Genomic DNA, 16,034 nt, shown 5'->3' on the forward strand with positions numbered 1-16,034 from the left:
CAATTTGTTTGATCAGTATTGAGGCCCACAACAGATGCTCGATGTTCAGCAAAGGACCCTTGGGTCATTTAGTCAAAAACTGCATCAACTGTCCCCCAGGTTCCTGTAAGCTCCCAAGGGACAAGATGACTTTCCCTCGTTCAGACTTCAGAATCCAAGGAGGAGGTAGAAGTCTCCTACCTGCTCACGCTGAGCCTTTCTACTGCCAAGAATGGAATGACAATGGCCGGGCATCACGACTCAAGCCTGTAATCCCAGCACTTCAGGAGAATGAGGCAGGGGAATAGCTTCAACCCAGGAGTTTGAAACCAGCCTGGGGGGCAACATAGGGAGATCCCGTCTAAAAAAATAAAACAGAATAGAATGACAAACTCCATCTCCTCAAGGAGATCCTAACCCCCCCTAACCCCCCTGTGCCTCAAGACCAAAACAAATGCCCAAAATCTAGAGGGAGGGATAATCTCTTCTTCCCCGAGGCCTGAACCTCCCAGGTAGGGAGGTGGTGTGTTTCAAGGACCTCCCAGAGCTCTAAGCCTCCAGGGCCACCAGGGATCAAGAGGAGATGGAGCCAGCTTTATAAGCTCTGGGCAAGACCAAGATACATCCGTAGCTTCAGTCCCGAATGCCACGTTCTGTTTGCCTGAGCTGTGTGTCTTATCGAGTCTGAATGTGTGGCTACCCCAGGAACAGCTTTAGAGAGGAGAAACTGAAGATACAGGCTGGAGTGGAAGGGAGTCCCAGTACTACCCCCCACGTGGCTGGCCTGAGAGGATCTTGAGTTCCCCCCCTCCTGAGGTATATCGGGCTGAGGAGCACCATCTGCTAAGGTTGGTATTTTTCTATTGCAAATTTTACTGAGTTTCACCAGAGCTGATTCAGAAGGCTGAGGTTGCCTGTTCTCTTCCTCTTCCCTTCCCCCAAAATCCACACCCACCCCATCCCTTACTCTGTCAGCCTTTAGGCATTTCCTGAGATCCCATGGTATTCAAGGGTCTTGAGCAATGTTTTCCAGCTCCCCATTCATCAGGTACGCATAATCTCACTTGGTGAAAGTTAGTATATATCAAGTACCTACCCTGTTTCCAGAAGTGTGTTGAGTACCACGTTGACACACATTGTCTTCCAATCCTCACAGACACTGAGGTTCAAAGAGGTTAAGTAACTCTGCCAAGTTTCCTGACCCCTTCCAATGCACCCTTTGCCTGGTAAATGTTTACTGAGGTTAATTCCCAGTTCCAGGTTATCGCACTTCCCCGTCTCCTCCCCCTAGCAACACCTTTCTCATTCCTCAAGGTTCAGCCCCATGCCTCCTGGTCCTGAAGCCGCCCCAGAGCACCCCAAGCTGCAATCACCCTTCCCTCAATGGGTTCGTGCTGCAGAGTGCGCTCCACCCAACTTCACTCGTTTTCGTGGGAGCAAGTGTCTCGTAACAAAATTTTAAGATCTTAAATGGTCACAGCTGTGTCTCATGCCGTTGTTTACTTTGAACAACTATGATGGTTTAAACACTTTGAACAACCATAATTGTTTAAACGCTTTTGAACAATTGCAATTTTTCAAATATTTTCAGATTATAGTCGTTGTTCAAATCGTCACCGACAGCTTGTGATATAGCTTAAAACAGCCTCTGCTCTCAGAGGTTATCATATGATAGGGAAGCAAAACAACACCATGCAGGAGGGAAGACAGACTTCGAAACATGGACAGACCCTGTTACACAATTCTAAACACGTGTGTGAGTAAAAACCCACTGCCAGATGACAACAGCACACAAAACGAGGATTCACTGGGGAAAGGGAAGTCTTACTGGAGGGATTGAGGGATGGCGTTGCAGGATTATAGAGGAAGCTGGGAGGGTTGATTGAGGAGACCTGGAGGGATGATAGAGGAAACCTGGAGGGATGATAGAGGAAACCTGGAGAGATGATAGAGGAAACGTGGAGGGATGATAGAGGAAACGTGGAGGGATGATAGAGGAAACGTGGAGGGATGATAGAGGAGACCTGGAGGGATGATAGAGGAGACCTGGAGGGATGATAGAGGAAACGTGGAGGGATGATAGAGGAAACCTGGAGGGATGATAGAGGAAACGTGGAGAGATGATAGAGGAAACGTGGAGGGATGATAGAGGAAACCTGGAGGGATGATAGAGGAAACGTGGAGAGATGATAGAGGAAACGTGGAGGGATGATAGAGGAAACGTGGAGGGATGATAGAGGAGACCTGGAGGGATGATAGAGGAGACCTGGAGGGATGATAGAGGAAACCTGGAAATACTCTACACTTGAGAACCTCAAAGTACACCTGGAAGGCTGTTGCCAAGGTCACAACAATTGAGAATTATTGATAGGTGTGCCTCTGAAGGAATCAAATGGCCATCTGGGAGTTGAGATGGGAGCAGTGGAGGATTAGGAGGGAATGCAGTCCTGGGCCATGGGAAGACGGTGGAAGAGAGGGATTGGGAAAGTAAACAAGAAACTTTATTTGCTGGATTCCAGGAACTCAGCCTAAAAATATATGGCTGGGTGTGGTGGCTCACGCCTGTTATGCCAGCACTTTGGGATGCCAAGGTGGGAGGATCACCGGATATCAGGAATTCAAGACCAGACTGACCAACATGGTGAAACCCTGTCTCTACTACAAATACAAAAATTAGCCAGGCATAGTGGCGGGTGCCCGTAATTCCAGCTACTCAGGAGGCTGAGGCGGAAGAATTGCTTGAACCCGGGAGGCAGAGGTTGCAGTGAGCCAAGATCATGCCACTGCACTCTAGTCTGGGTGACAGAGTGAGACTGTCTCAAAAATTTTTTTTTAAATAATAATAATGCTGAGTATGACTTTGTGAATGTGTGTGTCTAAGGAACTGGGCTGTCATCCTATCAGAGAAAAATGAAAGCAGTAATATTCATTGTAGATCAGAGACTCATGGACATTTAGATTTGAACAGAAGGAAACCCCTAAGAAAGGTAAAAAGAATAAGTGTAAATGATTCACGGGGCATCTGGGTGGAGAAACTGGGGCACAGGCCAGGAGGCTGACTGTGCTAGGTTGAACGTCAAAGCTGAATCATGGATAGGATTCTGTCACACCACCAGGACCCTGACTTTCGAGATCACATATTCTGACCTTTCCAGTAAATAGAAGGCCATTCTGTGAAGAATCCTGAATTCTCCTATGGTCACATAATCACAAGCCCATCTCTGGGAGAGAGGGAGGAGAGGCAGCAAGGGCGGAGGCAAGGTCCTGGAGGTTTCAGTAGCTGGCTAGTTCTTCTAAGGCCACAGTCTTCAAACGAGGGTTGGTAGCCCTGAGGGTAAGTGAAGACTCTTCAAAGGGTTCACAAGCAAGACCATCTTAAGGGCACCAGTTTCCAGAACCTCGATGTCCATATCTATGCCTTCCTAAAACTGACAGGCTTGAGAACACCCCTGTGATGAGAATGCTGGACTCTCTCAACTCCCCCTTCACGATTGCCCTTCTCCCACTTTTGAAAAGAAATGCATGCTTTTTTTTTCTTTCTTTTTTTCTTTTTTGAGATGGAGTCTTGCTCTGTCACCCAGGCTGGAGAGCAGTGGCTTGATCTCAGCTCACTACAACCTTCACCTCCCGGGTTCAAGTGATTCTCCTGCCTCAGCCTCCTGAGTAGCTGGGATTATAGGCGCACACCACCATGCCCAGCTAATTTTTGTATTTTTTGTAGAAACAGGGTTTCACTATGTTGGCCTGGCTGATCTCCAACTCCTGACCTCAAGCTGTCCATCAGCCTTGGCCTCTCAAAGTGCTGGGATTACAGGCATGAGCCACCACACCCAGCCGAGAAATACATGCTTCTAACGCATGCTGAATCTTATGAGAAGGCATCTCACCAGCATATACAAACTTCCAGAATACCACACGAAGATATAATTTGATAACTAAGTATTGAAAAAATAAATAGAGATGCTGCTTAGTCTGGAGGCTGTTAGCTAGGCTTGTTCTCTCCCTTCGAATCAGAGGCTTCTGCTGCAGACATGCCCCACCAGACCCTCAGTCAGACCACGAAGCACCTGAGTTTGATATCCTGCTTCGTATTTACTGGAGCTGGGAATACTGGAGCAGCATGGTATGCCTTGTGTCTGGCATTTTCAGTCTAGATGTTAGTTGGGCCAGAAAGAATAACCCAGAACCCCAGAACAAACTGAGTCCCAATGATCAATACAAGTCCTACTCAGTGAATGTGGATTACGGCAAACCGAGAAAGAAGGCCCAGATTTCTAAATGAAATGCTTCACTGTAAAGCTGCTTAGAATTAGGATCTTCTAGATGCCATCCACACACTTTTCCTTTTAACCGGGAAATAGTTCTCCTCCACAAACATGAAATCATGTTGGTGTACTGCGTTGGACATTACACTGATTAATAAATAACTGAGATGTGAAAAAAAAGAAAAAGCAACTAACTTTAGAACGCCTATAAAATCCCTTTTTTGGCTTCTTGTAGAAGGAGCCTTATACTTAACTTAGTGTTTGATATAGTTTGGATGTTTGTCCCCACCAAATCTCATGTTGAAATGTGGTGCCCGGTGTTGGAAGTGGAGGCTAGTGGCAGGTGTTTGGGTCATAGGGGCGGATCCCTCACGAATGTCCTGGTGCCATCCCCACGGTTAATGAGTGAGTTCCTGCTCTGTTAGTTCATACAAGAGCTGGTTGTTTAAAGGAGCCTGGCACCTCTCCCCATTCTCTCTTGCTCGCTTTCTTGCTGTGTAACACACCTGCTCCCCCTTCCCCTTCCTCCATGAGTACAAGCTTCCTGAAGTCCTGACCGGAACAGATGCCGGGGCTATGCTTTTCAACCTACAGAATCGTGAGCCAAATAAACCACTTTTGTTTATAAATTACCTAGTCTCAGATATTCCTTTATAGCAACACAAAATAGACTCACAGAAAATTGGTACTGAGAAGTAGAGTGCTGCTATAACAAGATACCTGAAAATATGGAAGTGGCTTTGGAACTGGGTAATGAGCAGAGGCTAGAAGAGTTGGCAGGGCTCAAAAGAAGACAGGAAGATGAGGGAGAGTTTGGAACTTCTTAGAGACTGGTTAATGGTTGTGATCAAAATGCTAATAGAAATATGGACAGTAAAGGCCAGACTGACGAGGTCTCAAAGGGAAATGAGAAATTTATTGGAAACCGCAGTAAAGGTCACCCTTGTTATGCCTTTGCAAAGAGCTTGGCTGCCTTGTGTTCACGCCCTAGAGATTTGTGGAAGGTTGAATTTAAGAATGATGACCTAGGGAACTGGGTGCAGTGGCTCACATCTGTAATCCCAGCACTTTGGGAGGCCAAGGCAGGAGGATTGCTTGAGCCCAAGAGTTTGAGAATAGCCTGGGTAACATAGTGAGACCCTGTCTCTAGAGAAAATTTAAAACTTAGCCAGGCAAGGTGGCACATGCCTGTAGTCCCAACAACTTAGGAGGCTGAGGTGGGAGGATCTCTTGAGCCTAGGAGGTCGAGGCTGCAGTGAGCCATGATCAGTGCCACTGCAATCCAGCCTGAGTAACAGAGTGAGACCCTGTCTCAAAGAAAAAGAAAAATGACGATGACTTAGGGTATCAGGTGGAAAAAATTTCTAAGTAGCAAAGCATTCAAGATGTGGAGTGACTGCTTCTAAAAACCTATGATCACGTACAGGGGCAAAGGAATGACTTAAATCTGAAACTTACTGAAAGGTTAGCACAGTGTACCAATTTGGAGAATCACAACCTGGCCATGTGGCAGAGAAGAAAAAAGCATTTTCAGGAGAATCCAAGAGGGCTGTGGAGCAACCATTTGCTAGAGAGATTTGCATGAGTACAAGGGAGGCAGGTGCTCATATCCAAGGCAATGGGAAAAAGGCTTCTAAGCCATTTCAGAAATCTCTGAGGCAGCATCTTCTATCGCAGGCCCAGAGGCCTGGAGGGGTGGGGGGAATGGTTTCAGGAGCAAGGCCCTAGTCCACGCTGCCCTGCTCAGCCTCAGGACACTGCTCCCCTAATCCCAGATGCTGCAGCTACAGCTGTGTTTCAAAGGGCCCCAGGTTCAGCTCAGGCCACCATTCTAGAGAGCACAAGCCATAAGCCTTGGTGGTTTCCATGTGGTGTTAAGCCTGCAGGTGTGCAGCGTGCAAGAGTGAAAGAGGCTTGGAAGCTTCTATCTAGATTTCAAAGGATGTATGGAAAAGCCTAGGTGCCCAGGCAGATGCCTCCTGCAGGGCAGTTCCCCCACAGAGAGCCTTTACTAGGGCAGTACTGAGGGGAAAGATGGTGGTGGAGCCCCCATACAAAGTCCCCACCAGGGCACTGCCCACTGGAGCTGCAGGAACAGAGCCACTGCCCTCCAGATCCCAGGATGAGCCACTAGCAGCTTGCAAATCCAGCATGGAAAAGCCATTTTAACCCATGACAGCAGCCATGTGGGCCACACCCAGCAAAGCCACAGAGGTAGAGCTTTCCAAGGCCTTGGGAGCCCACCCCTTTCACCAGTGTGCCCAGGATGCAGGACATGGAGTCAAGGATGACTGTGGAGTTTTAAGATTTAATGTCTGCCTTGCTGGGTTTTGGACTTGTGTGAGGCCTGTTGCCCCTTTCTTTTGACCAATTTCTCCCTCGTGTAATGAAATGTTTACCCAGTGCCTGTACCACTAATGTATCTTAGAAGTAAGTAGCATATTTTTTTATTTTACAGGCTCATAGGTGGAAGGAACTTGCCTGGAGTCTCCGATGAGACTTTGGACTTTGGACTTTTCAGCTGATGCTGGTACAAGTTAAGACTTTGGGGGACTATAGGGAAGGCATGACTGTTTTGCAAGGGGAAAAGAACATGAGATTTGGGGGGCCAGGGGAAGAATGCTATAGTTTAGATGTTTATCCCCTCCACGTCTCCCCAGTGTTGGAGGTGAGGCCTGGTGGGAGGTATTTGGGTCATGGGAGAAGATCCCTCGTGAATGTCGTACTGCCCTCTCCATGGTAATGAGTGTATTCTTGCTCTGTTAGTTCACGCAAGAGCTGGTTGTTTAAAGGAGGCTGGCACCTCCTGCCCTCTCTTGTGCTCCCTTTCTCGCCATGTGACAGGCCTGCTCCCCCTTCACCTTCTATCACGAGTAAACGCCTCCTGAGTTCCTGACCAGAACAGACGTTGGTGCCAGGCTTGCACAGCCTGCAGAACCAGGAGACAAAGAAATATGTCTTCTTTATAAATTACCCAGTTTCAGATATTCCTTAATAACAACACAAAACAGATTAAAACAGTGTTCTTCCTCATTGTACCTTGCACAGAAGTAGATATGCTCAAGTAATACTGTTTGAGTGATTGCCAGTTGTAAACTCTGCAGATGACACCTGGAGAACTAGCCCTTGCCAGTGGCAACCACACCCCAGTCACCAAGTTCATCTTGCAGGGATTCTCCAATTATCCAGACCTCCAGGAGCTTCTCTTCGGAGCCATCCTGCTCATCTATGCCATAACAGTGGTGGGCAACTTGGGAATGATGGCACTCATCTTCACAGACTCCCATCTCCAAAGCCCAATGTATTTCTTCCTCGGGGTCCTCTCTTTTCTTGATATTTGTTACTCTTCTGTGGTCACACCTAAGCTCTTGGTCAACTTCCTGGTCTCTGACAAGTCCATCTCTTTTGAGGGCTGTGTGGTCCAGCTCGCCTTCTTTGTAGTGCATGTGACAGCTGAGAGCTTCCTGCTGGCCTCCATGGCCTATGATCGCTTCATGGCCATCTGCCAACCCCTCCATTATGGTTCCATCATGACCAGGGGGACCTGTCTCCTGCTGGTAGCTGCTTCCTATGCATTCGGTGGAGCCAACTCTGCTATCCAGACTGGAAATGTCTTTGCCCTGCCTTTCTGTGGGCCCAACCAGCTAACACACTACTACTGTGACGTACCACCCCTTCTCCACCTAGCTTGTGCCAACACAGCCACAGCAAGAGTGGTCCTCTATGTCTTTTCTGCTCTGGTCACCCTTCTGCCAGCTGCAATCATTCTCACCTCCTACTGCTTGGTCTTGGTGGCCATTGGGAGGATGCGCTCAGTAGCAGGGAGGGAGAAGGCCCTCTCCACTTGTGCCTCCCACTTTCTGGCCATTGCTATTTTCTATGGCACCGTGGTTTTCACGTACGTTCAGCCCCATGGATCTACTAACAATACCAATGGCCAAGTAGTGTCTGTCTTCTACACCATCATAATTCCCATGCTCAATCCCTTCATCTATAGCCTCCGCAACAAGGAGGTGAAGGGCGCCCTGCAGAGGAAGCTTCAGGTCAACATCTTTCCCGGCTGAGCCCTGCAAAGTGATTTGTTGGAATGAGGAAGGTGTAACATCTTCCAAAACACACTGTGAATTAACCTAACCAACCAAGAGCAGCCCTGGTTTTGGAGGAGATAGAAAAAGTAAACAAGAAACAGCGAATATATCTTGTACAGACCATTACAGTTTATAAGGCAGCTTTTTACCCATTATCATATCAAATTCTCACTACCGTATTGTGAGGCACCCTTTGTTACAATGATCCCATTTTACAAATGAAAGATACATGACTCAGAAAAAAATTAATTAATTACCTAAAGTCATGCCATGAGTGAGAGGATGAGTATCTAAAATCAGGAATTTCACATCACAACCAGAGATAGTTCAAGTACACCACAACCACAGTTGAGTCTCTACTGGCAGCTTATTGTAACTTCCAGGAAACATCAGATAAGGTGCAATACAGTCATTTCTGTTTTGCCACTGATTTAGTGAACTGGGAATGGGCAACAAGTGACTTAGTTCTTTTTTCCTGCTCTAAAAAGAGAGATAACCAGGATAGAGGTGTCCTTATTTCTTATTGCAACCACATTTTGCTGGACTGTGCCATGATAACCTCAGGATCCAGAGTGATCTTTTTTTGTACGTCTGTATCTTGGCCAGATGTGTGTGTGCGTGTGGCTCATAATTCTCAAGGGTTTGGTGGCAGGGGGATGTGTATGATGATTAGGCAGTTACATCATTACATTAGATACTGTGCTTTGAGAAACTGATTTTTTTAATATTTATATTCGGCCTATCTTTTTTTTTTTTTTTTTTTTTGAGATGGAGTCTGGCTCTGTCACCCAGACTGGAGTGCAGTGGCCGGATCTCGGCTCACTGCAAGCTCCGCCTCCCGGGTTTACGCCATTCTCCTGCCTCAGCCTCCCAAGTAGCTGGGACTACAGGCGCCCGCCACCTCGCCCGGCTAGTTTTTTTGTATTTTTTAGTAGAGATGGGGTTTCACCGTGTTAGCCAGGATGGTCTCGATCTCCTGACTTCGTGATCCGCCCGTCTCAGCCTCCCAAAGTGCCAGGATTACAGGCTTGAGCCACCGTGCCTGGCCTCGGCCTATCTTTAAGTGTACATGTCATATGGTGAGCATATGTGTTTTATAGAATCACACCAATGATGAAGCTGAACTTGAAGACCTAATTCAGGGTTGAGCACTGGATTAGAAAGCATACTCTTAAACCAATGCAAAGTCCTAATCTGAATGGAGTTGGTTTCAGCCTGAGATTTTTGGATTATTAAAAAGTTTGTTTTTCAGATATACCTCAAGGCAATTATTCTAAATACAGAAAATCTTACTATACACATAAGTCTATCATAGCATCATACGTGAAAATGAAAAATTGGTAATGACCTAAATGTTCAAAAGAGAAAAAGGATTAAATGACTTATTTCCTAGATGTATTTTAACATCAACCATTACAAATTATGCTTGTGAAGACTATGTAATAACATGGAAAACAGCAGGCCAGAACATCTAGAGTGCAATCGCAGTAATCAAACAAAAACAAGAAGCCTAAAACACACAAAAATGTAAATTATAGTTTTAGAGGAGGAAAAATGTTTTTCTATTTTTCTCAAACATTTTCCAAAACTTTTTTAATGAGTTTTTTGTTTTGTTTTGTTTTGTTTTTGAGATGGAATTTTGCTCTTTTTGCCCAGGCTGGAGTGCAACAGCGTGATCTCAGTTCACTACAGCCTCCGCCTCCTAGGTTCAAGTGATTCTCCTGCGTCAGCCTCCCAAGTAGCTGAGATTACAGGTGCACGCCACCACACCCGGCTAATTTTGTATTTTTAGTAGAGATGGGGTTTCACCATGTTGGCCAGGCTAGTCTTGAATTCCTGGCCTCAAGTGATCCACCCACCTCGGCCTCCCAAAGTGCTGGGATTACAGGCATAAGCCATGGTGCCCAGCCTAATAAGCATGTTTAATTTTGATACCTTATTCTTGTTACTAGTGGTGAATCCATACAGGTCTGTAGCAAATTCAATCCTTGCCTCCTTGGAGGGAAAGAATTCAGCTGAGTGGCAGATGTAGGTTTAAGGAACAGGGAGAGACTGAGGTAAGTTTTAGAGCAAGAGTGAAACTTTATGAAAAACTTATGGAGCAGGAATGAAAGGAAGTAAACTTCAAAGAGGGCCAAGTGGGCAACTTGAGAGATCCAAGTGCCTTGATCAACTCTCGACTTGTGTTGTTTTTTTTTTTTTTTTTTTTTTTTTTGAGACGGAGTCTCGCTCTGCCGCGCAGGCTGGAGTGCAGTGGCCGGATCTCAGCTCACTGCAAGCTCCGCCTCCTGGGTTCACGCCATTCTCCTGCCTCAGCCTCCCGAGTAGTTGGGACTACAGGCGCCCGCCACTGCGCCCGGCTAGTTTTTTGTATTTTTTAGTAGAGACGGGGTTTCACCGTGTTAGCCAAGATGGTCTCGATCTCCTGACCTCGTGATCCGCCCGTCTCGGCCTCCCAAAGTGCTGGGATTACAGGCTTGAGCCACCGCGCCCGGCTCGACTTGGGGTTTTATACACTGGCATGGTTCTGGGTCTTCTTTCCTCCTCTGATTCTTCCCTTGGGGTGGGTTGTGCACATGCGCAGTGGCCTGCCAGCACTTGGGAGGGGCCACATGCGCAGTGTGTTTACTGAAGTTGTAGGCATCTTCACTTGAGGCATTTGTCCCTTGCCAGTTCAGTGTTCCTAGAAGAAGACCACACAGCAGTTAAACTTCACCATTTTGCCTCTTAGCACGCATGCATGAGCCCACTCGCCCCACTCCTGAGATCTTACCGGGAAGCCACTGGTCATTAGCTTCAGGTGTTTTTGGGGGGGGTGGGGGTTTAGGTTGTTTTGTTTTGTTTTAAGATGGAGTCTCACTCTGTCACCCAGGCTGGAGTGCAGTGGCACAATCTCGGCTCACTGCAACCTCCACCTCCTGGGTTCAAGCGTTTCTCTTGCCTCAGCCTCCTGAGTAGCTGGGATTACAAGTGCACACCACCACACCTAGCTAATTTTTGTATTTTCAGTAGACAATGTGTTTCGCCATGTTGGCCAGACTGATCTCAGACTCCTGACCTCAAATGATCCACCCACCTTGGCCTCGCAAAATGTTGGGACTACAGGTGTGAACCACTGCTCCTGGCCCAGGTGTTTTCTGTCTATTGGAAGACTCTCTCTCCCTGGCATTGGCTGCAACCAGTTATTACTTTAGAGAGACAGTTTAACAACCCCCCGACCATCACTTGATGGTTGCCTGACATTCCTGGAGGGGCAACCTGTCTTGCCCTGATCATGTCTGCCTAACTACCTACCTACCTACTACCTACATTCTAAAAACGAACAATTTAAAAATCCCTTCCAGGAGGCTGAGTGTGAAAATTTCTCATTTTTGTCTTCTTTCATTCAGCAAATCTTTGCTAAGTTCCTCCTATGCTCCACCTACTTTTAACTTATAAACTAAATTTTTAGTACATTCAGTTGAAGTCAGGACTAGAATCTTATGGTAAAGAGATTTAGTAAAAATTAATCTAATTCATTCATCTGGGAAAATATTTACACGGCAATTACGTGTAACACAATGTGGTAGGCCCTAGCTCGACAGTCAGAACATCTATTAGGCAGATTGCTTATGCCATAGTAACAAACAAACCCCAATGTCAGTGACTTCATACCACAGAGCTTTTCACCTATGCTAAATTTGAGACACATCAGGTGACTCCATATCTGAGCCCCTCTCCTGTTGCAGTCCTGCCATCTCACCCTTTGCCCTCCAAGATCTTAATGGTGGAGGAAATGATCAAGGTCACACAGCATTTTTAAGCACCTGGCCTGAGGTTGGCTCACATCATTTTGACCCATGTACCATTGGCTTGAAACCAGTCTTATGGCTGATATATGGCAAAGGAGGCTGGGAAATGCAGTCCTTTTTGCACCCAGAGGAAGAAAAAGAAATGAGATTTAGTAAACACATAGCTTTGTGTGTCACTGGCCAACTGGACATTTGATTAGACCATCATCCGTAAGAAGTACTAAAACATCACTGGAAAAAATCAGAAATAAGGTACTGACTGGTTAACTCATGTTTCTACATAACTGAGGTAGACTGTTTCCTTGAGTGGACATTTTTAAACACTCCTTGCCTGGACTGACCTATCTCTTTTCAGCATTTTTTAAATCACATGCCCAAGTTGCATGGTGCCACTACAAGCAGTAAAACTAATGATGAGACCAGTCATTTGATGGCTGCCTGAAGCTGGGGGTCACAGTTACCTCCTTGAATTCTAAAACTAAATAATGTACAACATAGTGGTGTCTACTAAGAGTGATTTTATCTAAGTTTAACCCCATAATCTATCACCCAAGAAGTGGTACACACACAAACACATTTTCTCATGAAGAAAGAAGAAACTACAAAACAAAAACGCATTGGAAAACATGAAAGATAAAAATACAAAAGTTGAATGTGCATATCATGTGGCTCAACTGTACAATTTTAACTAGTAGACTATAAGTTGCTATTCACCTCAACTATATAAATATTGAATAAATACTTATAGGATTTCAATCTGAGAGTGATAAATTATCCTGCCCCTTCCACCGTATCTTCTATGTGTAGAATAACACCTGGCACATGGCAGGCACTCAATAAACATCTGTTCAATAAATGAGTGAATGGGTATCCACATGCTTGTTTTCCTTGGACTAGCAACACTGTCATCACCTGGGAACTTTCAAACGTAGAATCTGGGGCCCCACTCTTGACCTGCTGAATAAGAATCTGCATTTTGGCTGGGCGCAGTACTCACGCCTGTTATGCCAGCGCTTTGGGAGGCTGTGGCAGGCGGATCACCAGAGGTCAGGAGTTCGAGACCAGCCTGTCCAACATGATGAAAGCCCATCGCTACTAAAAATGCAAAAAAAAAAAATTATCCAGGCATGGTGGCAGTTGCCTATAATCTCAGCTACTCAGAAGTCTGAGGCAGGAGAATAGCTTGAACCCGAGAGGCGGAGGATGCAGTGAGCCAAGATCTCACCACTGCACTCCAGTCTGGGTGACAGTGAGACTCTGCCTAAAAAAAAAAAAAAAAAAAAAAAAGAATTTGCATTTTAACATGATCCCCATATAATTTGCATTTGCATGCAAGTGAAAGTTTGAGAAGCACTGAACCATATGACTCAATCTAGTCCTAAATTTATGAACCAAGTGTGCAGTTTTCCTCCTCCCAGAGCTCACAGTTTAGGCCGGGAGAGTGTTCTTAGCAGAGGCAAAAGCATAGCAAAGACCAAGAAGTGAGAAAAGAACAATGTGTCCTCTTCCCTGATCCTCTTTCACCATTGCATGTGATCTACATTAAAATGAGCGTTAGGAGGAGAATCAGCATTAACAGAGTCATCATGTTACCTAATGTGGGAAGTGGGAAGATAGGAAGGAACTATGGGAATAGTAACCTATCCCCAGCAAAACTGGCCAAAGTGCTATCTAAAAGTAAACTAAGTAATTTTGATAATGGCAAAAAAGTTAAGCAGTTCATATGAGTTCTCACAGCTAGTAAAGATATGAAGGACCTGGTTAGCTAATAAACATGAAAATCTCATTTTTTGAAGCAACAATTAAAAATCTCAAGATACACTTTCTTGGTTTTTGGTAAGCAATGTGGTTTGTTTTTGTTTAATTTTGTAATTGATGAATAACAATTATACCTATTAATGGGGCACATAGTGATGTTTTGATACACATAATGTATAATGATCAGATCAGGGTAATTACTTTATCCATCATCTCAAACATTTATCAATTCTTTGTGTTGAGAATGTTCAGTATCCTCCCTCTAGCTATTTGAAACTATATGTTATTGTTAACTATAGTCATCCTACAGTGGTATAGGACACTAGAATTTATTCCTCCTATCTAGCTGTAATTTTGTAGTCTTTAATCTCTCCCTATCCCTCCCTTCCCCCTACGCATCCCAGCGTCTAGTATCCTCTGTTCTACTTTTTACTCCTATGAGATCAACTTTTTTTAGCTTCCACGTATGAGTGAGAACATATGGTGCCTGACTCTCTGTGCCTGGCTTATTTCACTTAACATAATATCCTCCAGTTCCATCTATATTGCCAGGAATAACAGCATTTCATTCTTTTTTTATGGCTGAATAATATTCCATTGCATACATACCAATTTTCTTTATCCATTCACCTGTTGTAGAACACCCAGGTTGATTCCATACCAAGATACACTTTTATAGCCACCTAATCTCCAAAAAAATCTGATCAGCCCAGTGTTAGTGGATGTGGAATGGGGGACGGGGTGTGAATTGGATTGACCACTTTCAACAACAATTTAGCATCAAAATAAATGTTGAAGATATATATACACTATGATCCTGCAGTTCTATTAGTAGGCATATAATCTAGAGAAATTTTGGCACATTTGCACTGTAAAACATGTACCAGAAATTTGTCATAGCAAAAAACTGAAAACAACCAATGTCCATCAACAATAGAAATTCATGCATAAGATAGGACCTATTCATGGCTGGGTGTAGTGGCTCATGCCTGTAATCCCAGCACTTTGGGAGGCCAAGGCGGTGGATCACCTGAGGTCAGGAGTTCAAGACCAGCCTGGCCAACATGGCAAAACCCCATCTCTACTAAAAATACAAAAATTAGCCGAGCATGGTGGTTGGCGCCTGTAATCTCAGCTACTAGAGGGGTGCTGAGACAGGAGAATTGCTGGAACCCGGGAGGCAGAGGTGGAAATGAGCCAAGATCGTGTCACTGCACTACAGCCTAGGCAACAGTGCAAGACTCAGTCTCAAAAAAAAAAGGGTATTCATACAATGGAAACTAACAAGTGGCAAAAATTAATGAACTGCAGGTCTCTGTATCAACATGAATGTGGCTGTAAAACACAAGGTTGAATAAAATAAGCAAGTCACAGAGAAATGTATGCTTATTATTTCATTTGTATAAAATTTTAAAATAGGTAAAACTAAACAGTTATAATGTTTAAAAGTGTATTCACAGATAAACTATTTCAAATAAAACAAGGAATAACTGACACAAAATTTAAGAAAGTGTCTACCTCTTATGGAGAGAAAAGGGATAGAATTAGAAGAAGCACACAGAAGCCATCTCAGATCATGCTACTCCATGCATGATCGTTGGCCCACCAGTATCTGTGTCACCTGGTAGCCTGTTAGAAATACAGAATCTCCTAAGGTTTGTATGGTTTTAGGTCTAACATTTAAGTCTTTAATTCACCTTGAATTAATTTTTGTATAAAGTGTAAGGAAGGGATCCAGTTTCTGCTTTCTACTTATGGCTAGCCAGTTTTCCCAGCACCATTTATTAAATAGGGAATCCTTTCCCCATTTCTTGTTTCTGTCAAGTTTGTCAAAGATCAGATGGTTACAGATGTGTGGTATTATTTCTGAGGGCTCTGTTCTGTTCCATTGGTCTATATCTCTGTTTTGGTTCCAGTACCATGCTGTTTTATTACTGTAGCCTTGTAGTATAGTTTGAAGTCAGGTAGCGTGATGTCTCCAGCTTTGTTCTTTTGGTTTAGGATTGTCTTGGCAATGCAGGCTCTTTTTTGGTTCCAGATGAACTTTAAAGTAGTTTTTTCCAATTCTGTGAAGAAAGTCATTGGTAGCTTGATAGGGATGGCATTGAATCTATAAATTACCTTGGGCAGTATGGCCGTTTTCACAATATTGA

The 16,034-nt window shown here is 44.8% G+C and overlaps 1 protein-coding gene across 1 annotated transcript; it reads left to right on the forward strand.

Moving 5' to 3' along the window:
* Positions 1–7,225: 7,225 nt before the first annotated feature.
* On the forward strand, positions 7,226–8,447 carry LOC704096 (olfactory receptor 5B21). The gene has a single exon (XM_001094381.3). It carries the CDS (start codon positions 7,349–7,351, stop codon positions 8,306–8,308), a length of 960 nt encoding a protein of 319 aa, XP_001094381.1. The 5' UTR covers positions 7,226–7,348; the 3' UTR covers positions 8,309–8,447.
* The last annotated feature ends 7,587 nt before the right edge of the window (positions 8,448–16,034 follow it).

The sequence above is a fragment of the Macaca mulatta genome, chromosome 14, assembly GCF_049350105.2.
Source record: "Macaca mulatta isolate MMU2019108-1 chromosome 14, T2T-MMU8v2.0, whole genome shotgun sequence".
In the NCBI taxonomy this organism is placed as follows: domain Eukaryota; kingdom Metazoa; phylum Chordata; class Mammalia; order Primates; family Cercopithecidae; genus Macaca; species Macaca mulatta.

Excerpts from the sequence above, each read along its gene's own strand:
- LOC704096 (XM_001094381.3), top strand. The coding sequence starts at position 7,349 with ATGACACCTGGAGAACTAGCCCTTGCCAGTGGCAACCACACCCCAGTC.